This window comes from Dermacentor andersoni, chromosome 1 (assembly GCF_023375885.2).
Source record: "Dermacentor andersoni chromosome 1, qqDerAnde1_hic_scaffold, whole genome shotgun sequence".
Classification (NCBI taxonomy): domain Eukaryota; kingdom Metazoa; phylum Arthropoda; class Arachnida; order Ixodida; family Ixodidae; genus Dermacentor; species Dermacentor andersoni.
The window spans coordinates 118,006,900-118,033,908 of record NC_092814.1 but is presented as its reverse complement, the minus strand read 5'-3'; the positions used below and the strand labels follow the sequence as shown (position 1 = coordinate 118,033,908).

The window sequence follows — 27,009 nt, the reverse complement described above, 5'->3', positions numbered from 1 at the left end:
GTTCTGCCGCTTTTCCACGTTTCATGTCTTGTAAGTCCCTCCTAACTTCATCGCTAGTTATAGAAGGAGCCTCTGTAACCCGTTCATTACTACTTCGAATGGAGGTATCGTGGCTACTTGCTGGTATAGAATTCTTCCACTGTTTTTACTATATCTTCTAAAATGCTGATGATATTATCCGGCTTATCCTCAGTGCATATATCTTGGTTTATACTATGCCAAGTTTGCTTTTCATTGACTTCATGCTGCGTCCAGTTTTTACTGCTTCCTCAGTATTTGTCACGTTATAATTTCCAATATCCCGCATTTTCTTCTTGTTGATCAGTTTTGTAAATTCCGTGAATTCTATCTGATCTTTTCGGCTTGACACTTTTATTCTTCGTCGTTTCTTTTAGGTCCTTTGTTACTTGGGAGAACTTGCCTACTGGTTGCCTTGCTGCCTTGCCTCCCACTTCAATTGCTGCCTCGTTGCGCCTAGTTACGGTTTCATTCATTACATCTATGTCATATTCGTCTCGCTTTTCTAAGGCTGCGTGTTTGTTTGCAAGTAGCAGTCTGAATTGGTCTGCTTTTACCCATACTGCGCCCAGGTTGACCTGTTTCTTCTTGAGCAATTTCACTCTTTCTTTCTCCAAATTGAGGTGATTCCTTGCCCTCACTAATCTATTTAGTAATTTTTTTGAGAGTGTACACTCTTAAAGAAATTTACACCCTTTGGGTTGTATCGTGCCACACAACAATAATCGTCATCTGTCTCGTCCGCAGTTCCTGTCTTTAGCGCTGCGAGCCCGATACTTCCAAGTCACGAACGGCATGCGCGTTGTCAGCATGACATAGTATTCTCGACAGGAAAGTAGCGAGCGCAGCGTTTTCAAGAAAGGAAACGCAGCAAGATAGATGACAATTATCGTTGTGTGTCAAATATACACCTCAAAGGGTGTACATTTGTTTAAGAGTGTACGATTACTTCCTCTAAAAATGTTTACACCCTTTGGAGTGTATATTTGCCCCACAACAATAATCGCCATCTGTCTTGCCAGCATTTCCTTTCTTGAAAACGCTGCACTCGTTATTTTCCTGTCTGGAATGCTATGTCATGCTGATAACGCGCATTCCGTTCGTTACTGGTGTTAGATACGGGACCGTTTCCTGAGCCTACTTTGAATTCCCCAGACCACATCGAATCGCACCACCGCTAATTAAGGAGAGCAGAAGCACCGATGCCACATTCCTGAGGCACGACACGTGCAAACAAGTTGGCGGCCCCCACTTCGTGTGCCGCCGGTGGAGCTATTCACTGCTTGACTCTTCCAGAAAGCGAAGCGATAGCCTGGCACTGTTCCAGGTAACGTGAGTCCCGAAGCAAGACGGCTGTGATGTACCGGGAAGGCCTAGCAGCGTCGCCCCCGTCCGCCTTTTGAAGAGGGCATTTGCAAGCCAGCGAGGCAATACCGCAGGGAGAAGAAAGCCCTCGGACAATTGGGGCGCAAGCGCCGTCCCCGTCCGCCCATTGTGACGGCGCATTGCAAGTCAGCAAGGCAAGACCGCAGGGGGACCAAGCAGCGACTCTCTTCGCCGAGTGTGACTCCATCGCACGGGCGCCTACCATTGGCCGAAAATGGCGTCACCTGAGCGGGCTCTCCCATTGGCCGAACGTGACGTGTCTTCGAGGCACCGAAGGGCTTAAAAGACGCAGACCGGGAGCAGCAAGAGGATTCCTAGAGGATTCCTAGAGCATTCCCTGATTCATCTCTCTCGAACTTCTTGCGACGGGCCGCAGCGTCCGAGTTGCTGCCGGCCCGTAATGACTCTAAGACGGTTAATTGACGTCTCACTGTAAATAATGTAAATAAACATCCCAAGTGTTACATCCCGAAGTCCGTCCCCAACTCCTACACTGGAAAGTACCGGACTGGCCGCGTTAAAGAAAGGAAATGCGGACAAGACAGATGACGATTATTGTGTCAAATATACACCCCAAAAGGTGCAACTGTTTTTAGAGCGTTGTTTGGGGTCAAGGAAAGCCCCAAGGGTGTAAACTTTTTAGGGTGTTCACTCTAAAAAATCCCCAAAGGCTGTAAACTATTTTTAGAGTCTACACTCTAAAAAACGTTTACACCCTTTGGGGTTTATCTTGTCCCCAAAAAATAATCGTCATCTGCCTTGCTTGCGTTTCCTCTCTTGAAAACTCGGCGTTCACTACTTTCCTGTCGAGAATTCTCTGTCATGCTGATAACGCGTATGCCGTTCGTGACTAGGAAGTACCGGGCTCGCAACGCTAAAGAAAGTAATTAAATGCGGACAAGACAGATGGGGATTATTGTTGTTTGGCAAGATGCGACTCAAAGGGCGTAATTTTGTTTAAGAGCGTATACTCTTAGACAAAGGTACACCCTTTGGGGTGTATATCTGCCACACAACAATAATCGTCATCTGCCTTGCTTGCGTTTCCTTTCTTGAAAACGCCGCGCCCGCTATACTTTCCTGTCGGGAATGCTATGTCATGCTGATAACGCGCATGCCGTTCGTTACTGGGAAGTACCGGGCTCGCAGCGTTAAAGAAAGGAAATGCGGGCAAAACAGATGGACAGATGACGTTTATTGTTGTGTGGCAAGATACGACCCAAAGGGTATAATTTTGTTTTAGAGTGTAAAAATAAAAGTGTGTACACCCTTCCAGCACCCATGAACATGGGTGTTAGTGTGGATTATCACCCTAATACCCTAAGTTTATTTTTGCCGGGCAGCGTTCTTCTATAAGGTGCTATAATAGCAGCACAACTGTAGGGTGTAGGAGACAGCACACTTAGGGTGTCCACTTAGCGACAGACTGATTTACATCTTTAAGGGGGTTAAAATGTTTAGTGTGTAGAATGTTAACGGTAGTGCGCCATTTAAGCTGTGGCCAACCTTTTTTTCTGAGGCCTTGAGGAGGCGATATTTCTCCCTTGTTTTCCTTCGCTCCCGTCTCACTACAATGTTCTCCCGGAGTCGCCACGAAGCCTGCGGGCACGCCCGGCCTACGGTGTGTTGGCTTGCGGGATACACTTACCTGGCGGAACATCCCCTATCGTCTGCCCGGGGATGCCAATGCTGACCGACGCTCAGCGCCGCCTCACGTCTACAGTCTGCTGCATGCCTTCGTGCGTGGTGTAGGCTCGCCCTACCCTCAGCGCGCTGGTGCTACAGACGGGCCAACCTCGCCTACCCTCCAGTGCTCCGAAAACGACGCAAGCGCCGTTGACTACTGCGCCGCACCGCTCCTGAACGGAAATTCATCGCATTTATCGTCTTCAAACAACCTTGCCTCAGCCGACGCATCGACATAGACATCAACCTTCACGCATAAAACACGTCACCCCCGCGCTCTCATTAGTGGGCTTGGCAGCACTCCGACAATGCGGTTCACTGACGCCCGACGCCTTTTTGCATTACAGGTAACAACCACTTACGCTATTTATGCGCGTCGTTCCCGCTGTGCCGCTTTGCTAGTGCTGCCAAGCCCAGGCTGCTGCATTACCATTGTTCGCGGCTGCACGTCTGTCATCTTACAACTTCTTGCTCTCTCTGGCGACATAGAATCGAATCCCGGCCCTAACACCCGTTCCAGTTCTACGCAGGCATCCTGTGACATAATGGCAGCATTTGAGGAAATAAACTCAGGTCAGGCATCTCTCCTAAGTGAAATGAAATCAATTCGAAATAAACTATCGTAGTACGATAAAATTTTTGACGACATTAAAAGGCGACTAACAAAAATTGAAGATGTTTCCTCCATAACTGCACTAAAAACCGAAGTTAATTGCATCAGGACAGTGGTCGACCCAAACACTAAAGCCATTTCCGACATTTCATCAAGACTAAACGATTCAGAAGATAGGGCTCGTCGTTCTAGCCTTGTGTGTTTTTTTTTTTTTTGGGTATCTGATACTGATCGTGAAACGTGGCAAGAATCGGAGAAGAAGATTGTGGAACTTTGTGCTTCTAACCTTAATATCAAGTTGGATCCCTTAGATATCGAGCGCGCTCATAGAATTGGCAGATACAGCTCTAATAGAAACAGACCCATAATTATCAAATTAGCTCATTTCAAAGTAAAACAACATATTCTTTTAAATGCTAAACAACTTAGTGGGTCCAACTACAGCATATCGGAAGACTACTCAGCTAACACTCGGCATGCACGTAAACAACAAATCGAGTTCGGCAAGTCGCAACAGAAACCTTTCAAACTCCGGTAAAATAATCTAATCGTGGATAACAGAACTTGCAAGTATGATAACACTACAAATAGAGTTATATCAACTTCATAGCTACCATCACGCACTATAGCAAAACCAGGTAGCATCCCTGTATCATTCGTTTATACTAACATTAGAAGCTTGTTGCCCAAACGCGAAGCACTCTGTAGCTTTATCGATTCCTCTGATTGTAAGCTTCTTGTACTAACAGAAACGTGGCTGAATTCTACCGTCGGTAACACAGAGCTTAATTCTTTCCTTCCTGATTTTGACATTTTTAGGCGGGATCGTGTAGGCAAACGCGGAGGAGGTGTTCTGATAGCTGCCTATCGCAGCCTTTGTTGCTCCATTGTCAATATCACTTCACCTCTAGAAATTTTATTCGTATTGTGCAGTTCTTCATACCTACAAACTATTATCGGTATATGCTATCGACCCCCCGACGCAGATTCTTCCTTCACTATTCACTTCCACGAGGCACTGCAAACTGTTACGAAGTCATTTAATCATGCGCAACTACTCCTCTTAGGTGACTTTAACTTTCCTGATAGAACATGGTCCGAACCAGCCATAACACTGTCTAAAAATACACTTGAATGTAATTTTCTTAACACATGCCTCACCTTTGGTTTGACGCGGCTAGTATCTACCCCAACGCGAAAAAACGAACAGTGCTCTAACATACTCGACCTTATCTTAACATCCCATCCCGACAGTGTTTCTTCTGTAACACATCTACCAGAACTAAGTGATTACTCGGTACTGCATGCAGAATTATCCTGGCAGCTACCTCAGTGCAAAAAAAATCAAAAAAGAAAATAACACTCTACGATAAAGGTGATTACATCAGCATCAACAATGCACTAACCGAGTTTTACAACTGGTACATTATAGATTTCCCGAAGCGCACAGTAGACACCAACTGGACGCTTTTTAAAAATAAAATGATCGAACTCCCTACGACTTACATACCAATTATCATTTTAACAGAGCGACCTTCGTCCCCATGGTTCAACAACACATTAAAACGACTTAACAATAAAAAGAAAAGATTGTTTCGTAAAGCCAAGCGTTCCAATACCGCTCCGGCCTGGGAAAAATACTACGTCACTGAAAAGGAGTTTGATTCTTTGGCCGCAACAGCTAAACGAACCTTCTACTCAACTACACTCCCTAACATGCTGCAAGATAATCCCAAACAATTCTGGAAATACATTACCCCAAATAACCGTAAACCATTATTATTATATGATAACGACAATAACCGTGTTCCAGACCATAAAGTATCTGAACTACTAAACTCTGTCTTCTCTTCCCTGTTCAAATCTGACCTTAACACTGACCTCCCAGACTGTCCTTACCTCAACAACCCAACGATGCCAGACATAACAATCGAAGCACATGGTATCACCGAGCTAATTGAATCCCTCAAATTAACATCCTCAGCCGGCATCGATGGAATCAATTCCAATATGCTTAAGGACACTGCGCACATCTCTAGTGTGTTCTTGTGCCATATCTTTCAGCAATCATTATCATCTGGAGTGGTGCCGCAAGACTGGAAAATAGGTAAGATAATTCCAGTACCAAAAAAAGGATCATCGTCATCGTGCCACAATTACCGTCCAATTTCCCTCATCAGTGTTTGTTCTAAACTAATGGAGCATATAATTTATTCTCATATTGTAAACTTCCTAACATCCGCTAATTTCTTTAATCCTAATCAACACGGATTTCAGAAAGGCATGTCCTGCGAGACTCAACTAGCTATATTCGTTAATGACATCAGCTCGCATCTTGATCAAAACATACCCATAGACGCCCTCTTCCTAGATTTCCAAAAGGCTTTCGACAAGGTTCCTCACGAATGGCTCTTTCTAAAACTATCATGTCTTAATCTTAACCCTTGTGTTCTCCAATGGATACGCAACTTTCTGACTAACCGTCAACAGTTCGTTTACGCTAACCAATGCCCGTCTACCTTATCACCCGTTATCTCCGGCGTGCCACAAGGCACAGTCCTGGGGCCACTACTCTTCCTAATATACATTAACGACTTACCGATAGGTTGTTCTTCCGAAATTCGTTTATTTGCTGATGATTGTGTAATCTATCGTCATATTACTAACGACGCTGATTCTCGCGCTCTTCAGTCCGACCTTACCGTCATTGAAACTTGGTGTAATATTTGGCTAATGTCCCTCAACGTCAAAAAAACGTCGCTACTTACTTTCCATCGTCGCCAACAATTTATTTCAGCTAATTACATCATCGCCGGTTCGGAAATATGTGCTGTGACTTCATATAAGTACCTAGGCGTTAACTTGTCCAATAACCTCAGTTGGTCCTCGCACATTTGCAACATTAGCAATGATGCCAATCGTGTACTATGCTACCTGCGCCATAATCTACGTCTTGTTCCGCCCTCAGTAAAACTGCTCGCATATTTAACAATCGTTCAACCCAAACTGGAATACACATGCTCAGTGTGGGACCCACACCAATCTAACCTGGCAACAGCACTAGAATCCATACAGAATCGTGCAGCAAGGTTCATTCATTTTGACTACTCTTACCACACTAGCGTTAGTAAACTTAAGTCATCTCTGAACCTTCCAACCCTTGAGCAGCGCCGCAAAACAGCAAGACTGTGCCTCTTTTACAAATTTTATCACTCACTACTTCATCAGACCGACATCACGCCTGCGCATCGCACTTCATCCCGTCATAGCCATTCAAAGGCTGTTTATCCCCCTCCAGCTCGCACCTCCGCTCATCTTAACTCTTTCTTCGTTCAAACAGCGAAAGACTGGAATCATCTACCTGCAGAAGCGGTGCACCACTCCAGTCATTCATCGTTCAAGGCATTCATTGAAGATGTGATCTAAATATGCCCACCCCTCATTTTTCTCATGTCTACAATGCTCCAAGTGGGTCTCCACGTGGTCCTAGAGGTGGTCTTTATTCCACCACGACCAAATCTTTCAGGAGAGCCTTCTAAGAAAGTGTTCTCCTTTGACATTCGTTTTGTACCGCCAGTGCAACACGTTGATGTGGTTCAGATATGTTTACCTTCCGCAAGCGTGGGCGTGTAGCCCTGGAGGGGTTGCCGAATGTAACTGCAAGAAAAAATATTTTGATCCATGGAGGAATGATCATTCGACGGACACGCTTAGATACAGCGCTTAGCGGTTGAAACGCGACACTCGGACAACATGGCGGCCAGTAGTTTCTTGCGCCACCGGTGGGGGCCGGTGACACTGAGACGAGGCAATTTTGTGTCACATGAAAGCAAGAATCTTTTTGATGCATCGTAACTGCATTTGTCCTCCTCAGCGATCGCCGGTGGCCGCGGAGAGGGCCTTTTCGTGTAGAAAAGTAACGGCAGCGCTGTAGTCGACCACTCCTGAAAGCGTCGCCCGGTCTCGCAGGCGGCTGCTTGCCAGTGCGCTTGCAGAAACGGCGAGTTTCCATAAAAGGAACGTAAAAATGGATGCTTCATCGCAAGTGAACTGCATCGCCGTCCCAGCTACCGCTGATCAGCACCGGACGAGCACCTGCAGGCTCGGAGAGTCTTTTTGTTGTTCTTTTTTTTTTTTCTGACGCGCAAAATGGTTGTAACATGACTGGCTGCGGTGAAGCGCGACAATAACGCTATTCTAGAAAACCGTATTATTAACCGGCTGCTTGTAAGTTGGATCAAACGTCCCTGTTGGAGCGATCAATGCCCGTCATTCACTTTATTGCCTGTTTATTATCAAGTTTCTCGTACAACTCGACGACTAACTCTAAATTTACGACTAAATCTAACAATACACGTTGTTCTCACAATAATATTTTACTACCTAGGGCTCGCACTAATTATGGACCAAATACCGTAAGCTTCGCTGCCATCAAAGTGTGGAATAGTCTACCATTGGAGGCTCAAACCTCTTCCTCATTAATTATTTTCAAACGTTCAGTTCGCCTGTTCAAGAGAAGTTAATTTATATGACGATCACTGCCGTCACTTTCTTATCTCCAGTGGATTTCGTGTATTCTTATTTAACTTCACAGAGTTAATTGCTTCATGTCGTGTGATTTATTATTGTTCAATTTCTATTAATTGCATATGTAACACTTTGTTATGCCTTCGCTTACTTATTCACTTATTTGCATATGGTATTCAGTTTTGATTAGTTCTTCTGTTCGTTACTTCCTATTCTTGCCAACTCCCTGCATTTGTATGTATTGTTTGCTTGCATTGTATGCCTGCATTTCGCGATTGCTTCTGTTATTTTGTATTATATTTATGCATATTTTAACAAGACGTCCCATTGCAGCGTTCCCACTAAGGGACCTCTTTCAGTATACCTTTCTCCCTATGTAACACCCCGTGTAACGTTCAATAAACTCAAACTCAAACAAAACGTAGTCTAATGAGCACAGCGGAGCGTGTGAGCAGTATTTCAATGATTACAAAACGATTTTTAATTTAGTAGCAATCTGCCGAAGGCTGTTCGTGGATATTGTCTCTTATCAGAATCATTATTCGAACTCTAAGAAGCTATACACTTACCTCCTATCTAAATGCATGCGAAAAGAAAGTTGAATTTGCTCGTCATCCACTGCACCGTTTTTGAAGGGGTTTGTTGGATCTTAAAAGAAAACTTTCACATGACCAAACTGTAGGAAGCAGAGTTTTTTATTAATGTTTTCAATCCTTTTTCATACAAATATTGTGAAACTAAACAAAAGGGCGAAGAATCAAGTTTAACTCAGAACTAAACAAAAATGTCACAAATATTTGTACTGCAATAATCTAATGGGGCGATTACAGTGCGCAAAACTTATGCATTAAATGATACTCTGAAATACACCCATAATTTCCGAGAAAGAATTTTGCAATATCTTCGTGAACGTTGTAATTATTTCTTCTAAGCTGTACATTTATATGTCACATTTGTCTGCTCGAGATGCTTTAACAAACGCAGTTTACACAACTGCGATATATAGTTTTAAAGCAGATTTATTTTTTGCGATATCTTGTTTTAACGTAGATAAGCTTTGCTCCGTCTTTTGTTCTTTTACGTGCTCAACTTGGTGGGTTTCTGTAAAGACTACAGCATGTGAAATTTTATTTCTGATGCAGATTATTTATGCTGCACACAGTTGCTTTAATTCCAATATGCTCTCTTATATGCAACACGTTTCGCCATCATTATCAGGCGCGAACTGATGCCGTTTCGTCAGTGGCCGTGATGCCGGTGTTTTCTTGGTTAGATATGAAGGCACATCCGGCAAGATATCCCGCACCAAGTCAAGTCGAGGAGTTAGATTCCCTCGTGGCACTCGAGCTTCCGTTCCGTTAATTATGTGCACGCAGTCTCTCACGATGAAATGAGGCTCGAAGTGAAGCTCGCACACAGCGCAATCGGCGACGAGAGGCTTATCAAGTCAGCACAGATTTCTCTCCTACACAAGTCGCCGCTCTTCGTCTATTGGAGCTTTGTAAAGCTCTAAGAGATGACGCCTTGGTCCGTGCGAGCGTACCCAGTCGTTCACCCGGGCGCGTAGCAATAAGTTGAACGCTGCTTTCTTTTTGCTTTTTTTTTTTACTTTTCATTTGCGTCACAAATGTGCGGCAGAGCTCGCACACACGCGCCCCCCATTACAGGTCGCCAACTTGCTTCAAGAGTGCGCGACGCCGGCGCCACCGCTGCTCCCTCCAAAAGGAGGCACTCTGGTGTGCAAGGCGCGCCAGCTTCGGTCGCGCCACTCAACAAAGACTCCTGTGTGGCAACGCCGCAGCATGACGAGCGGCACCGGAGCCAGCTGCGGAAGACGACCAAGGCGCAAGCAGTGGCGCGAGCGCGCGGTTACGCCGGCGGACGCCGACGCTCAACCCGGGAAGGGGCGCCGAAGAGTTGCGCTCTAATGAGGCGTACGATAATGGGGAACAGGAAACAATGCGTCTATGAGTGCAGCAGAAATTTCTTTGCGGGAGGCAGTGAAAATACAATCCATTCTAAAGCGAGCCTTTAGAAAGTGAAGGCCTTCAACCTGGTTGGAAAAAAAGAGGCTGTTTCGTGCCGTGGTCCACAAGCTTGCCGTTTGTATCCACATGATAAAACGATTGATCACTGTTTTGTAGATTCTGGGGATGCCGTGTTATTCTGGCACGTTCACCAAAGAACACTTACAAATATTTGGATATCACACCATACGCAATTGGTCTCATAACGTTTAAAGATCCCTGTGACCCACGATATGAGATGCTCATGTTACTTGGCCTACATAGCCTTTAGTGCAGTAGAATGTGCGACAGGCATGCTGAACCACCGCGAAGTATTCGGTCGCTTGGCTCCGCGAATCTGCTGCGCAAGTTCGTAGTGTGCACGCTGGACAAGAAACAGCGCCGGACTGGACGGCTTTATTGGACTATTGCACGTGTTTGCCTGACTTTTCAATGTGTTTTCAGTAAGCTTAAATTTTTGTAACGCTTTTTCTTGTTTTGCGGAAAATTCAGCTGCAATGTAATAAAGAAAAAGATAAGTGTATTTTTAGCCCAGTAGGTAAGACACTCGGCTTCTGAGAGGGGGTCGTAGGTTCTAAACTCACCACCGCTAAAGTTTTTCCTTTCTAAATTATTATGTTTTGCAGCGAGGCGGTTTATGGCTAGCATTCCGTGCATTTTTTGTTCTGCGTCAACAAAAACGATCATGATCAGCAATGGCGCATGCTCCCTAAGCAAGCACAAAATGCAGTGGTTCATCCCTCTCATAATGCAGAGGACATATATATATATATATATATATATATATATATATATATATATATATATATATATATATATATAGGGTGTTTCAGCGAACACTTTCTGAAATCTTTAAATGTCGCCTGTGGCAGACATCACAATTCTAGTTCATGAGCTGGTCTACTCGAAGCGGCGGACAATACTTACACAAAAAATTGAGATGCAAACTCGACTAATTAATAACAATTTAATAATTATGTTTTTAACTAATTAAATTATGGCCCATATTGAAATTCACACATAGTCGTGGAGTTCGCAAGGCGGATCCACTTCGAACAAATTTTCAAGATGACACCAGTTTCGAGATATAAATTTCCGAACTTTGCGGAGAAATGCATTGCTCTTCCAGTTAATTTGTTAAGAAAACGTCATTTCCTGCACTGAAGCACACAAGTAACTGGAACCCCAAAGCATTTCTCCGCAAAGTTGAAGAATTTATATCTCGGAACTGGTGTCGTCCTGAGAATTCGCTTCAAGTGGATCCGCCTTGCGAAGTTCACTGCTAGAATTTGTAAATTGCAATATCGGTCATAAGATAATTAGCTAAAATTAATGAGTTAATTCTTGTTAATTAGTCGATTTTGCATTTCAGTCTTTTTGTGCAAGTAGTGTCCGCCGCTTCGAGTACAAGAGCTCATAAACTAGAATTGTGCTATCTGCCACAGGCAACCCTTAAAATTTTGTTAAAGTGTTCGCTGAAACGCCCTGTATATAGTCGTCTACGCAAATGTATATAAATAGATGTGTGTGCGTACCTTTCGGCACGATGACCACCGATCAAGACAATAACCCCCGTATTCCGAAATGCATCCTAACTTGAAGCTCATGCTTGACTTGATATAAATGACGCCTGGTGCGAACGTGCCCACGACAAATCATTGTGTTTCTTTTGGTGCGTTCACAACAGGCGTCATTTAAATCAAGTCAAGCATTGGCTTCAAGTTAAGATGCATTTCTGAATACGGAGGTAAGTGTGCTTGTACCTTTGTTCAATATTCTGTGTCACCTCTGTGTCGTGTGCTAAACAGCTTCGCTGGTCATCCACCTTTACAGAGTGGAATCACTCTCGATTTTTTTTTATATTAATTTTTTTATAGCGATTGGTCTTATGTGACGGACGGACAGGTTTCCTCGTCGGATAGGCATATAACTGCTTACGCACTTAAAATTTAATTCTGATGTTTTATTTGCCGAAACCACGATTTGATTATGAGGCACACCGTAGTGGGGACTCCGGCTTAATTTTGAGCACCTGGGACTCTTCAGCGTGCACCCAATGCATGGAACACGGGTGTTTTTGGCATTTCACACCTCATCGAAATGCGGCCGCCGCGGTCGGGATTCGATCCCGCGCCCTCAAGATCGGTTGCGCAACGCCATAGCCACAACGCCACCACGGCGGGCCAAGCTTCTCCAATGTTGATGTGTGCGAAGAAGGAAATTTTCTGGGTCACCAAAATCTCTTATTTTGCGCCTTTGGAGGCGCCAGCCTCCCTTATGGCGATTTTCCACGGGCGAAAATGAGCCACGCGGAGACGCTATATAGATGTGTTCTGGTCAAAGTTTGAGACGGCCACAGCGCGGCAGCCATGGAGGCCAGCGCCAGACCTCACGAGAGCGTTTTTATAGAGCTTTATAGTTGCAACGTATAAGCTGCGCACTTGAGAAAAAAAAAATGGGCACAAAAAAATAACGGACACACACGAAGTCCTAAAGTGGTTTATTGCTCAAGGACGCGCTTTAAGTAGGCACGTCTCCGAATTACCAGCTCGTTCATCGGTACCTGTTAAACGAGTTTATTTATTAGAGCTGTTTTGCGCGTTCCTGTCAGCCCGCCGGAAAGCGTCATAACATTAGCCTTCTTCACTTTCTATCTCGCGCCATGAATGCACGCGATTTCGGTCGGCTTCGTCGTCTTCTACGGAACCCTGCGCACGTTCGTGCATTTGTTCTAGAAAGCCACAGTGAAATCCACTGACTGTTCAAGTCGTCGAATTGTTACGAAGGTTACAGCAACTTTGAACCGCAAATGAATAGTATAGATTTTTTTTTTTTTTGCTTTGTTATACAAATGCGGCAAAATTATTGTGAGCGCGAGCTATCACAAAGCGCGAACGGCGCCAACCGCGGCTCCCTGGAGGCACGGTCAGCCTCGTTTATAGCCTCGTTGCAGGCGCACGTGCAAAAAAAGTGAAGAGGACAAAGACTGCAGCGCGTGCTCACGGGACCTATTTCGTTCGAATCTACGAGAACCAGACGCAAGACCGGCGGCGTTCCCTTCGGCTCGCACCTAAGCGGACAAGCTGGTAAGCCTAACTTCTTTTTTTAAGTCTTCTCTTGGAATTTTCAGTGCCGTTTGAATTGTTCGTACGCCGAGCCCGCGTTAGATCGCGCTTCGCCGAGCGGCGGCTGAAAAAAACTGCGCGATGGCTCTACTACAGGTCTGGTCCATGTGCACGCGACACAAAGGGGAGAGAGACACACATTGGGGCCACCTGGGTCGCACGTCATCGCACTTTCAGGAGTTTCTGATGTTAGGGCTTACCCAGCTATAATAACACATTTAAGGCATTATAGGCGCCCTCGCGTTCGAAGCGCTCGTTCACAGTGCACCGACAGCTTGCTCTGAGCAACGAGATTGACACGGTAAACCGGAGTAACAGTAATACACCTCACTTTCGGCGGGCTCCGCTCCATGCTCTGTCGTCGCAACATGTGTTTTCTCCAGTTTATGCCTTATTCTGTTGCCGCGCGCGTTCACTGCGTCCATTCGATTTATCAGAAGATGCTGGACTGACCACGTAGATTCGACTGCAGAAGTCCGGCTGCTTACTCTTAATGCGAGAATGAAAGGCGTTTTCGGTGTACCACTAAAAAATGCTACACAGTTTATATTCACTTCCTTCGACTCGAACTTTAACGTTCTTGGAAAACTATAGAACGTCCACAAAACACGAACCAATCAACATTACGACCCGTGAACCTACATTTTGGTGTTTCCGAAAGATGTGTGCTTTTTATTTAAGTGGTTTGAATTCCTCACAGCGGGCGCAGAGTCACGGGGGACGCAGAATCAAGCGAATAAAATTCGCGACCTTCTTCGTCGTTTGCCACAATTCAAGTGAACAGAAAGACGAGTGAGTTTTGCAAAACGCTTCAAAATTTTAAAACGCAGCTGTATTTGCCTTCTTTTTCGGTTTCCGCGTGGCTGCCTGGCTGTTGGGTTGGTCGCTATCTTGCCAGATATATTTGTGGATTTATGTACAAAGGTTATATGAAAGTACCCGCGAAGTGGCTTGTGCAACCCGTGTATGTTGACCAAGTATGCCTCTGCCTCTGTGTTGAGAAACAAAAAACAATTCCTACATAAAACCTGCACTTATAATGTCGGCTCACATGCATCTCTAAATCCCCCCCTCTGTTAATGAAATATTGAACTAAATTTACCAGGTTCATTGAGTTACTTTATTTTCGTTGATTTAATAACTCAGTGTTTGTTAGTGGGTGGTTGCCCAATCCTCCAGAATGGGCGTGTCCCACTATAACACATGAGGTACGGTATTCATAATGTTGCTTGATATGTGTCGTACTTTTCTCTGCACACGCCTGTCATCACCATTCTTCCCTCGAAAATATTCATATATATACGGCTTTCGTTTTGGTGGCAATGCGACGTATCCGTCTCGCGTTATTCAACCACCTGATTTGGTGCTTGCATTTCGGCATAGGTTGTGAATGTTGCAGTGCATAAAGATAAAAATTGCATGACAATAAAGTTTGGACCGTTGTGGTGGATGAACAGTAACATTCCATGCGGTTACACATTGCATTGCATTAATGAACAAAATCGTATGCATTGCGTTTAGTTGTGTATATATAGTTACCCGCTTCACTAAAGCTTCGCTTCACATAGATGCTAACACATGCGTGGGATGTGCATTTTTTTTCCTTGCAGTACGCGCGTTTACTTAGTTTCCAAGGAAATACACCCCTTTTTTATCGTTAACAATTTTTCTTTAAATCCCCTGTGGCATGTAGTACTATTCCACTTTCTTAACTAGGTTACTCTCAGTATCAGAGACGGAGATTATTCGCACGAGAAATCAAAATGAATATTTGACTAAAAACAAAGTTTTGTTGATTAGCTTTTAAACTAATTACAGTGCACATACTGCAATTTACGAATTATAGCCGGTGACTTCGAAAGTCATATCCACTCAGAATTAATTCTGAGGATTATACCAGGTTCCAGATATGCGTTCCCAAAGTTTGCGACGAAAGGCATTGGCGTTCAGAAATTTTGGAGCTTCAATGCATAAAAAAGGCGTTTTGTTAAAAAAGTGCAACGACAGTGCATTTTTACCACAAGTTTGACAGCGCTTATCATGATACTGGTGCTAGTTTCAAAATGAATTCAAATCATCGGATGCGCCTTGTCGAATCACTGGCTTAGATAAGTTATTAATTTTTGTTAATTGGTCAATTAGGGAGCTTGATTTCGAGGAAGTAATGCCCGCCTCTTCTAGTAATCCACCTCAATAAGTACAGGATGGCTATCAAGTGTGTGCACCAGTTCTAAGCTGTTTCATTCAAAAGGAAAACATGTTCTTTTCAAACAGTCCTTATTTTCCAACAAAAAACAAGAACAGTGCAACGACTAAACAGGAAATTGCTAGAAATGACCTCCTTTAGTCTTCAAGCAAGCTTGGAGACGCTTCTTCACGAAGTCGACGGTGGCGCAAGGTAATCTTAAGTTCATCCCAATCCTTGATCAAAGCAGACTTCAGGGATTCCGAACTTTGCAACAAGTAGCTGAGACATTCTCCTTCAATGCGCTCTAGACTAAAAAGTTCAATAGATTGAGGTCAGGCGAACTCTAGGGCCAAAAGAATCCTTCGACATGTGTCGCGGGAACAACCTGTCGTACAGCTTCATCGTTTTCTTCGCTCCATGGGAAGAGGGCCAGTCTTGTTGGAAGATCACTCCCCATTGGTGCAGTTCTGGGAGCTCCAGGGACGCACTACACGCTCCAGAATTTATTGTTGATAGTAGGACGCGGTGATGATGAACACGAGCGGAGTCTTGCCGGTAGCGAAGATACCACCCCAAACCATGAGGAGGGACTTGGGGCAAAAGGGTCTGCGTACAAACTTTCGCTTTCCTGAGATCCTTTCTGCGGAGGTTCTGGCTGTTTCGCGCGACTGATTCCACAGTGAAAATATCCTCAACAGTGAAGAGCACGTGCTCGATACGCGCCAACTTGAAGTGCACTAGGAGCTTCAGCGCGAGTTTCAGCCTGTTCGCCTTGACGGTGCCTGTTGGTAACTGCGCTTGCAGCTGACGATACGAACGAAGCCAGAGGTTGTTTTTCAGAATCTCCTGGACATTACGCCTGGCGATCTTCAAGTCAGAAACAGTCTTGTTCAGGCTAACGGTGCCATTTAGCGAAATCCTATTCCGAACGCTTGATGGTCGATCGCTTTTTCGCTTCCCCTTGACGTCTCCTTCCTCTTTGTGTAGCTTCGCGATCTTGAAAACTGTTTTTTGAGGAATGCGGAGTCTATCAGTGTTCTTCTGCGGTGCGAAGTCATTGCAGTAAATATGGAGGGTGGCGCGTTGGTGCGGACTGTTCTTCATCACTGCATGGAATAAGCTGTTGGCCAGCTCCCTTTAGATTGAGTGCGGTGGTACCTCCCACTTACTGAGCTATGTGCGACAGTTTCAGAATCAACGCCGTGGGAAGCTCAGTATCTGACAGAACGGTGTGCACATACTTATTAGCCACCCTGCAGATGTGCGCTATATGCACACAGGTGGTTTTTAAAGACTCTGAAAACGCTAAAGAAAGAACGGTGTCTCCGTTTGGTGTGACTTGCGCATCTTCTTTATAAGAAGGTGAAAGCAGCGCGTATGACCTGTCACCAGTAAAGCCGATTCTCGTGGTGCATATCAGCAACCTGGCCGACAACGCAAGGGGTTATCACAAAAATGATCATCAAGCAGCACTGCCCAGAATTTCACGTGCTGTTGTTTACATAGTCTCTGGCCTCTGTATGCATGCTGAATGGATGTTACAAGCAAAAACTGGACAGAGCACACAAGAGGCGAACGCAGCGACAGCAACGTAGTGTCCAGCGTTTCTTTTGCGCCGTGTCCCGATTTCGCTGACTATAGTATTTCTATACGACGCCTGTTTGCGAGAAAACTCCGCAGCTGATTGCTTGCACATGCGCCGAAAGCAGCAGTCAGCGCATCTCTAGTGATACATTTGGCGCAGAGAGCGATAGTGTTCCTTTTGAACACTTCACGACTTTTTCAAGACTTCTTGAACACTTGCATAAAAAAAAAAGAAAGAACAGCGTCCCAACTGTAGTGAAAATGGTGCGCTGAAATGCATTGCGTATGGTTTTGTAAGTTAAACGATAAGAGCATATTTTATCCCCTACTGCTCCTCCCGCTAATCAGAAGAGTAAAGCGAAATAGACTCTCCGACGAGAATGGGTTCACTGCGGGAACGGAGCCACGAAATGTTACGGCGCGCGGCGCTCTCTCCATACAGCTACTGCGGTCTCGGAGCTCGGTTCCAGTTCTCACTGCAACAGCCATTGGTGACACGCACGGAAACGCTCTATGGTCACGAACGTCCTTATCGTTGGGCTCTTGCGCACAAATCTGCGCATTTTGCGCATGCAGACGCAATTTAAATTATATACACACGTTCCTCTTTATTCCATTGAAACATGAAGCATATTCTCTATTAAATCACAATATGCTTATACAGTATACTGGTCATTGTTGCCCCTTTTGTAGTGCAACTGGATTGTTGATATCAGCGAGGAGAGCAGTTCGAGCTCCCCGAAAAAAAATAAGAACGTATTGAGCATAGAGAATTCGAAGAACCTGTCCACTGATAACCAAATACAGTCTGTTCAATTTATTGCAGTCGAAGGACAGCTGGTTCCGTACCAATGGCGGGCGCGCCAACACGAAAGGTAAGCTTTCATATCTGCTCCAGCGCGCAGTAAAACTAAAGCGTCGAAAGGCGGCTCTCCTGTGCACTATCTGCATGCATGCTATGCTCACAATTAAATTCATGCATATGCTGTAACGCTATTCAGTGCCGACATTTTCGTTGGACCTGCGGACAGGCGAACACAGGAGGCGCAAATGATCTCATTCGCTATAAATGTTCGGCGTGTTAATTACCTCAACGATGGAACCTTGCGCCCGGGTTAATGTAACGATTCTTTTTGAATCCCTGTTCCTTTTCGTTTTTGACGGTTGTCCGAGTGACGCACCACCCAAGTTCTCAAGCAAGATATTCAGGCCATGAACTGTGGATGATGATTAAGAAATAGAATCGAGAAATAGGAATCGTTACATTTTACCGGCCCTGCACTATTAGCGGCGTGCAAAATACGCGCAGGAACCCTACGCCTTATGTGACCACCGTTTTGCATGGTTCTTCTCTTATCGCAGGATGTCAGCATAAAAGCGGGTGTACAAAAGGAAAGAGAGAGAAATGTCGTTCGGCACCCTGCACCATTTTCGGTAATGTCTGCCGACATAACAGTTGGTAATTCATGAAAACAAGAAATTCGTATTCGAAAGGCTAATTAAAAAATTCGGCACACACACTTAAGACTGCTTGTGGGAATGCCAAAGCATTATAGTGCCTTTGGTGAAATGTTTTTGATTGATGTTTTCGACGCGCATTAAAATTCTTTCTGCTGATTCGGTGTGTGTGTGTGACGTACGCACTAGGCCGTACCTCTAGTCAGCCAGGCGGCTTCGACGCGAGGTGCGACGGCTCTGGCGGCGGCTCTGGCTGACAGCTTTAGCCAGCCAGAGCCGTGCAGTCACCGTGGCGTCTCGTCTAGCACTTTGGAGGCCAGGGTTCGATTCCCACCCAGACCGAGATGTAGCAAATTTTATTTTGAAAGCAATTAATTTACCTTGTGGACAGGAACCTCCCTGAGAAACTTCACGGCAATCCGAGCATTTTTGACGCGTTTTTACTCTTTGTACCGTCGGTCATTTTTTGGTACCCACGCTCTGTCACGCCGCCGACAAATTTTTGCATAATGGGGCACGTAATGTCTTCACATTAATAGTGTGTGTTGTGTAATATTGTATCAGTGAGGCCTTCTTATTTTTCCTCCTTTTTTTTTTTTTGCCCTTCTTCATTGGCTCGTAAGGAGCCGCACATCTGGCATCGCAGACATAATTCACTCGACGATGTGTACGATATGAAAAGAGTAAAATTGGAGGAAAAGAATCTTTACAAAATACGACCCCTATTTATGTTTCTCTGCTCCACTAGGAAAACGCGCCTACCGTAACTCAACCATTAAAGTAGATTCCACATGTTCTGCCGAGATAAACGTAACTATAGTCGGTATAATGTAACGGATCTGTTCCAGTGCTGTTCTTTGTCGCTCTTCGCGTCTCCGAGCGACGCTTCGCCCGTGTTGCCACCGGTGTCGGCCAACCGTGAAAGGCGTATAAGGAAATAGACTCGAGCGAAATGTATCATTACGTTATACCGGCCCAGGGCCCGTATTTACAAAGAACTTCTTACACTATAACTGCTCGTAAGAGCAAATGCCAACTAATCTCATATTTGACATATTACCGAAGTCGGCCGGCCAATGGTAAGCGTACGAACGAAAAGCTTTGTGAATTCGGCCCCAGACACACTAATTTTCGCGCGTGGGAGAGTACTCAGCGTTGCATAAATATGGCACTATGTCATCCTACTAAGCATTTCTGCTCTTCCTTGAATTCTGTTTTTCTTTCTGCAAGCAAGAATTAATACGTTGGGTTAATTGTCCACTTCGGGTGTTTTTCTTCTTAATTTCTTTTTTGCCATCCTTCACCATGAAAAATATTAAGGCAGAAACCATCTTCGATGATTATCTGGATCATGCGAAGCATTTCTAAAAGCTATAGATGACGCAAATGTGCGTAAATAGTGACGACGATGGTATAACGACGATGGTGTTATGACGGCGGCGGGACGATCACGGTATGACGACGACTGCATGACGGACATGAGATGACGACGCAGGAGTGACGATGTTAAAATGATTCTAGTTGTTTGACGACAACTGCATGGCGACAATGGATTGACGACAAGGGGATGACGAAGTTGGAACCACGACGATGGCGTGGCGACAAATGTATTTGGAAAGCAAATTTAGCGCCAGCGAACAAGGACAGACACCACAATGCGCTCGCTAACTTCAACTCGCTAACTTAGGTATGACGGTATGACAAAGGTATGACAATGGGTTGACGAGAATGCGATCGCTCCGACAAAATGACCATGACGGAATGACCCCGACGGCATGACGGCGACTTGGTGATGACAACGCGATGTCGACAACGCAATGACGGCGATGGAATGATGACGAAGTTACGACGACGACGGCTGGAAGACGGCGTGATGACGACGATATGACGACGCAGTGACAGCAACCGAGTAGAAACGACGGAAAGGTGTCGATGACGTGGCAACGAAAGAATGATCACAATGTCCACGCAGGCAACGAAATGACGAATACGGAATGACGACGACAGCTTGGCAAAGACACGGCATGTTGGCGTTTTAGCTCACGTCTGCCGCCGTGAGCCGCCTTCATTCGCACTATACATTCCGTGTTTGTTTGCAGTGTGTGCGGCACCGGTAAATCAGGCCGCCTTTTATTTCGCGCTATATCGGGTGTTTGCATTATGTCCGGCGGCTTTTCGAGCTGCACTATTTCCGGGATCGTCCCGCATATTTCAGAGAGAAAAGTGGCGCGTCCTTGAGCGTGACCTAAGGACGGAACTTGGCTCCGATTAGGCAAAAAAAAAAGAGAAACCTTCGCCTTTAAAACATACAAATAAGCGGTGCTGTTTGCAAACAGATCTTGCGTTAAAATTGTTTTTAAGAACAATTTCTATCCAATCCCGATGCTGGACATAGGACTAGCAGAGGCTTTCGCCCAATGGCAAACAGCACGAATACGAACGAACGGCTTCGTGAATTGGACCTAGTCGCAAAAGTTTCTCTTTCGCGAGAGCTCTTTGCCATTTGCCCCCTGCTTTTGCTAACGACATTTTTAACGTCACCATTGACTGGGTTCTGCTCTTACGAACACTTCTAGCGTAAGTACTTCTAAATGCGAAACATTTCTCTGCCTAGTTTGAGCCAAGGTCAGAGCAATGTCACGCGCAAGGATGCGCCAAATATGGCTCCGAAAAATGTTGAACGATCTCAGAGATAGTGCAGATCGAAAAGTCGGGTATGGTGCAAAATAAGGGAGGCCCGTTGGCCATTATCGAAATTAGTGCGCATAAACAGCGGATGTATTGCGAAGTAGGGTGCCCTGCGGCGACGGATGATGCACGTGAGCGCAGACGCGAGCTCCAACACCAACATGCCATCGTTGTCATGCTGTCGTCGCCATTCCATCCTCGTCGTTTCATTGACTGCGTGGATATTGTAGTCATTCTTTCGTTGTAATGTCATCATCATTCCACCGTTTTTACTAAGTTGTTGTCACTGCGTTGTCATCGCTGCGTCGACGGCACGCCGTCTTCGAGCCATCGCCGTCATACCGTCGTCAACATATCATCATTCGTGCCATTTAGACATCGCGTCGTCATCACCAAGTCACTGTCATGCTTTCGTGCTTGTTCCATCGTCGTCACTTTTGTCGTAGCGATGGCACTGACAAGCTGTTGCCATCACGCCGTTGTCGTGATGCCACCTTCGTCATCCCTTTGTCTTCTTGTCGTTGTCGACACTCTGTCGTTTTCATACTTTCGTCGTCATACCACTGCAATCATTTGAACATCGTCGTCTCATCGCCGTCACTCCAGCATTGGCATCACATTGTCGCCACGTCGTCGCACCATCATCGTCGTACCACAATCGTCACTCCAGCGCCGTCATACCACAGTTGTCATCTCCGTCGTCACGCTATCGTCGTCATAACATCGTCGCCACTCTTTTCATACATTTCCGTCACCTATACCTCTCATAAACGCTTCACATGACATACATAATCATCAGGGATGGTTTCTGCCTTTCATCTTTTGTAAATACGGGCCGAGATATTCTCAGCCCATTACAATAACCGCAGCTTAGAGTGCCTAGCTGTAAGCGTGCTCAAAACTGGCCTAAAGCTATTGCTCTGGCATTAACCGTGCGTCTCTGAGGTAACGGGGAAAGTGCCGAAGAACATGCTGGGGCCGAATTCGCAAAGCTGCTCCTTTGTAAATGCTCCTTGCCATTGGCCGACCGCCTTCGCCAACAAGATGTTCAGCATCAGGATTTGCTGGAATTTGCTCTGACGAATGATTTCAGCGCAAAAGCATTTTGTGGATACGGGGCCTCGGCTCGTATTCAATAAAACCTCCTATGTTATAGAAGTATCGGAAGAAAAAAAATGCAGGCAGTCGTGTCACTCGACATACCATTAGTGAAGGCGGCCGGCCAATGGCAAGGAGCACTTACGAACGAGAAACTTTGTGGAATTTGGCACCAGTGCTTTAACTGTCGGCTACTAAAAAATGTATTTGAAAGCTTTCCCTTAATAAAAATTAACAAAAAGATAAATTCCCTCTGAGGACTGTAGCCACATAGCCATCGCCATAATAGTCCTCCATATACATTTCTTAATTCCTTGCCTAGCCTCGCAAGCTTCGTATGTCATTCGAAGTGGCGCCTTTTCTACTTTGTAGATTCCACGTCCGTCAGTCTCGCTCAACCGCTGCGGCATGAGGCGACCCAGGAAACTGTCGAACGCTTCCAAAGCATTCACTCCGGTAAACTTTGCCTGCGTTAAATCTCGTATTATCATCTTATGAGACGTGGTTATCGTCTTTGTGACCCAGGAAACCACGTTCTTTGGTGCACGCTCCCAATCACCGCAGTAGGCGGCGCTTGGCTCAGTGGAAAACTAAAAAGGGGACTCATGGGGTTGCACGTTAAGAATACGACGGAGAAAATACCGCGCTATGCAGTGTCTACGCGCGCCGCCAGTAGGGCGCTTTATACTCCATGAGAATGACGGGCAGATAATGGATTAGCCTAAGCGTTGCCTTTTCTTGCTCCAGACAACCCTATATTTAGTAAAGTTTCTTTTCGTACGCTGCTCTACGGGCTAGCCGATCCCGGCGAAAGGTGTAGGGGCGCGAGGGGTGCACATTTTCGTGTGAGCCAATCATGGAGCCCAACAATGATGATGGCAAATGAAAAGAATCCTTATAAAATGCGGCTCCTGCGAAGATTCTCATTTTCCATTATTTTCCTATCAGCTGTCTCATTGAATGAGTAATCTCAGCGATATGACAGCGCCGGGCGTGGCATCAGGGCTAAGTAACCGGGGGCGAGACGAACGGAAAATGAATTGCGTACTGTTACAAAACACGTCCCCTGGTCTCTTCTAAATTAATCTGTCACCACAAATATGTTGTATGACAATGACCAGCCTCATTTAACCTCCATGTTCTACCATAATGTACTGTTTTCGAATGTTATAGATTCAAAATAACTCTGAATATCAAAAGCAAAAAAAGCAAAACCAACCAAGAGTTCTTGCGTACAGGTAATGTAGGTCTAGTAAGACACGCACACTCATAAGTTTCTGGAGTTCTTTTAGGGCACTGGAAGTTACGTAATGAAATAAACGTGTTGTGAACTAAAGGTCTTCTAATAGAAACTTCGTGGGGCTAGTACGCAACGCAATTAAATCTCAACAAACCATGGAAGAAGCCGCAGTGTTTTTTTTTTCTAATATGAAGCCACGTAAAATCGCAGAAATATCCGTGCATTAACGCTCATTTCCACGGCAGTTGAACAGTGGCCAGTGCCAGATTTAAATCTAAATGTTTCTTATCAAATTATGAGACACCGAGTGACCCCTTCATTGTGTTCAGGCGCATCTTCGAAGGAAGTTTTGCGTCAAGAATCCTATCCAAATACATGGGAACGGAGAAATAGCTTTTCTCGGAACCTACTGCACCAAAATTGACCGGGTTTGTTGCATTTAAATGAAAAAGTTAAAACCTGGCGACTGGAAGAATCAGATATTTTCTTTTATTTAGGTCTACAATTTTTCGCAAAGTTCTCTAAAATAAAGAAAAACTTAGAAACACTGAAGCAACAATTTTGCAGCTCTAATTCAGCAACATAAAAAAGGAAAGGGTAAGCAAAGTGTCTACGCTAAAAAAGACAAGGTCGACGTGCATGGTGGTTCAAATGAATCGATGAATAAATGCTGGCTTTATATCTCTATTGTGTCTGTTTCTGTATCCTTTTCATGTTCATTATTCGCTCGTTTCGTATCTTATTCGTATCGTATTTTACGCAACGATTACGTCGACCTTGTCTTCCTTAGCGTCGACACTTGTTGCTGAGCCTTTTCTTTTTTGACCAAAATGCCATTTGGGAAGATCCCAGAAATAGTGCAGTGTGTGGTGCAATGCTGTTAATTATTGACTCTATTAGCACGTATTGCACACGTGCACTTAATTTTACCTGCTCTGTGACTAATTCTCCCCTCTTGTGGTCACCGGCGAAGCCACCTTCCAAACACTACTGCGCCGCGCGAGCCCTGCTTAGTTAAGCAAACTCACTCTATTTCACAAAGGTGTACAGTGGCTTTGCCTCAACATGTCTGTATCTACGGCGGTGCACTCTTTACAGTCATATAGTGCAAATGTGGTTAATATTTTACTATATCGGCGCTAATTACTCCCGTGCCGTTAACTTTACCTGCCCTGCGACTAATTCGCGCTTGTTTCGTTGAGGCCTACATTTCCAAACATTTTGCAGCTCGCTACGACGCTCTGGAGGCGCGAAAGGGCTTTTTTTTTTCTAGAAGTGGTTACGAGATACTGAGATCCGAGATACGCCAAAGCCAATGTGAACTCGGAAAAGGAGGCCTTGTCTCCAAAAAAAAAAAAAAAAAAAAAGAAGACAAACAACATCACAAGTCTGGCAGTTGAACCTGTTAACACATCTAAAGCAGACAAAGTTGATGAATTTACAACGTTCGGAATTATACACCACTAATTTTGAGTGCGCATTTTGGCAACCTCTCGTAAATACTGCAACAATGTCACGTAAGCTGTGAACTCGTATATAAAATTTGTGCGCTTCAGGTGCTGGAGCAGATTGCAACGTAGAGAACTGCGATATCTGTTTTAGCGCAGAGTTGCAAACTCTGTGCTTCAATCTTTAGAGTTTTCAGACTTTCGACAACAAAAAAATACTACAAAGCATTAAATCAATATCCTGCTTCCTACCATCGATAGAATCCAACTTTCTCTCTCTCAAATGCAACAAACTTCATTCAAGTTGGCTCAGTGGCTGTTCAATGAAAGCATATATGTGTTTCATACGTATTTGAATAGAGAAATCTGAGTTCGTCCTGGGTAAGGCTTCCTCTTGAGGAGACTGCTCAGAGTTTCAGTTCGGAGTCACCCCGATGAGTTAGCCACTGTCATGCATTATGAATCAATAAAGAGAGGTACGGTCTCCATGTACCTCAAATATTTTATTCCTCAATTTTTTCAAGAAAAAAATATAAATAGAAAGTAATGTCCCGTACTAGAGATTCACCAAAACGAAAAGGACTCAAAATTTAGCCAAACCATATGCGTCAAGCTAAACTGTAGGTGTTGTCTTCATCCTCTAAGTAGATATCGTCACGAATAGATCTTTATGTGCAGTTTGCTTTGATTAAAGACAATAAGCGGTGATGTTGACGGCGAATGATTATTTCCTTCAGCGTTTAGTGTAATACGAGAGTGGTGAGTTGCATGTTAAGCGTTACCTGATGTGCACCACTGCTATTTGTCTGCGTAGTACACATAACACACAGCGAAACCTGTTTGCTTGAGGCGTTGTTATGCGCCATTGTTCACAACCTCCGATAAGGTTAGCATTCTCATTGCCTCACACGGCGCATCACATCGTGGCAGAAGTGTTAAACATCAATTGAATTGTGGGGCTGTGCGTGCCAAAATCCTGATCGGATTATGAGGCATGCCGTAGTGGAGGAATCCGGATAAAATTTCATCCCCTAGAGTTCTTTAACGTGGAGCTGAATCTATGCGCCTGCCGCGTAAGCGACAGCCGCATCTTGCGATCCTACGACCTCGAGCAACGCCCTAGTAGCAAAGCTTGAATTGAATTCTAGGGTTTTACGTGCCAAAAGCATGATTTGATCATGAGGCACGCCATCATGAGGCACGCCGTAGTGGAGGACTCCGGATTAATTTTGATCACTACGGGATCTTTAACGTGGCCCCAATGCACTGGACACGGGCATTTTTGCATATCGCCCCCATCGAAATGCGGCCGCCGCGACTGGGATTTGATTCTGCGACCTCATGCTTAGCAGCGCAACAGCATAGCCGCAAAGCCGCAAAGCTACCACAGTGGGCACAGAAGTGTTGATTTGACGTGCAGCCGCTTCCGTATAATGTCGTCCAGACGCTACGGTGCCTTATGCGGCTTTGCGTCTGCACACCCTGCCTCGGTTGTCCCGCTTTACATATCTGCACGGTGTTTATTTTTCAGAAATAGCAGAAACGTACCGTGCTGTACCTTGAACTTAAATTTATCCCCTTTGTCTGCAACCGCTGTCATGTCTAGAAGTAGCGTTGCCTTGCCTCCTTATGTCGTCTTTACCCTCTCCCGCCCTCCCCATGCATGCGAGCGAATAGTGGCGAGCCTATTACTCGTATTGTGACTGCGTCGGTTCTAGCCAATCTAGCCATTTCCTCTCCCTACATCCTCTACCATTCTATCGATCTCCCCTCCGGACTGTTGCACGCTAGCACAAAGGTAAGCGCGGCAGTTCCTGCAATGCTTTTGCGGGGGATCACGGATAATTACAGCAATCAAAAGGCTGTTGTAGCCACGCTCAAGGAACTCCAAAGGGCATTGTGACGGACGTCAGTGGAAAAGTC

At 45.1% G+C, this 27,009-nt stretch overlaps 1 protein-coding gene across 3 annotated transcripts in view; it reads left to right on the top strand.

The window, feature by feature from the left end:
- Positions 1 to 12,012: 12,012 nt before the first annotated feature.
- Positions 12,013 to 27,009, top strand: part of LOC126543326 (uncharacterized) — a 42,567-nt gene continuing 27,570 nt past the window's right edge. For 2 of the 3 annotated variants that reach the window (XM_055061946.2, XM_055061945.2), the window contains exons 1-4: positions 12,013 to 13,343; positions 17,981 to 18,029; positions 18,517 to 18,588; positions 22,771 to 22,854. In XM_055061946.2, the coding sequence (XP_054917921.2) occupies positions 18,006 to 18,029; positions 18,517 to 18,588; positions 22,771 to 22,854 (180 nt within the window). In that variant the 5' untranslated portion in view covers positions 12,013 to 13,343; positions 17,981 to 18,005. The remainder of the gene's footprint in view (positions 13,344 to 17,980; positions 18,030 to 18,516; positions 18,589 to 22,770; positions 22,855 to 27,009) is intronic. The other variant, XM_055061947.2, reaches the window with a different exon arrangement.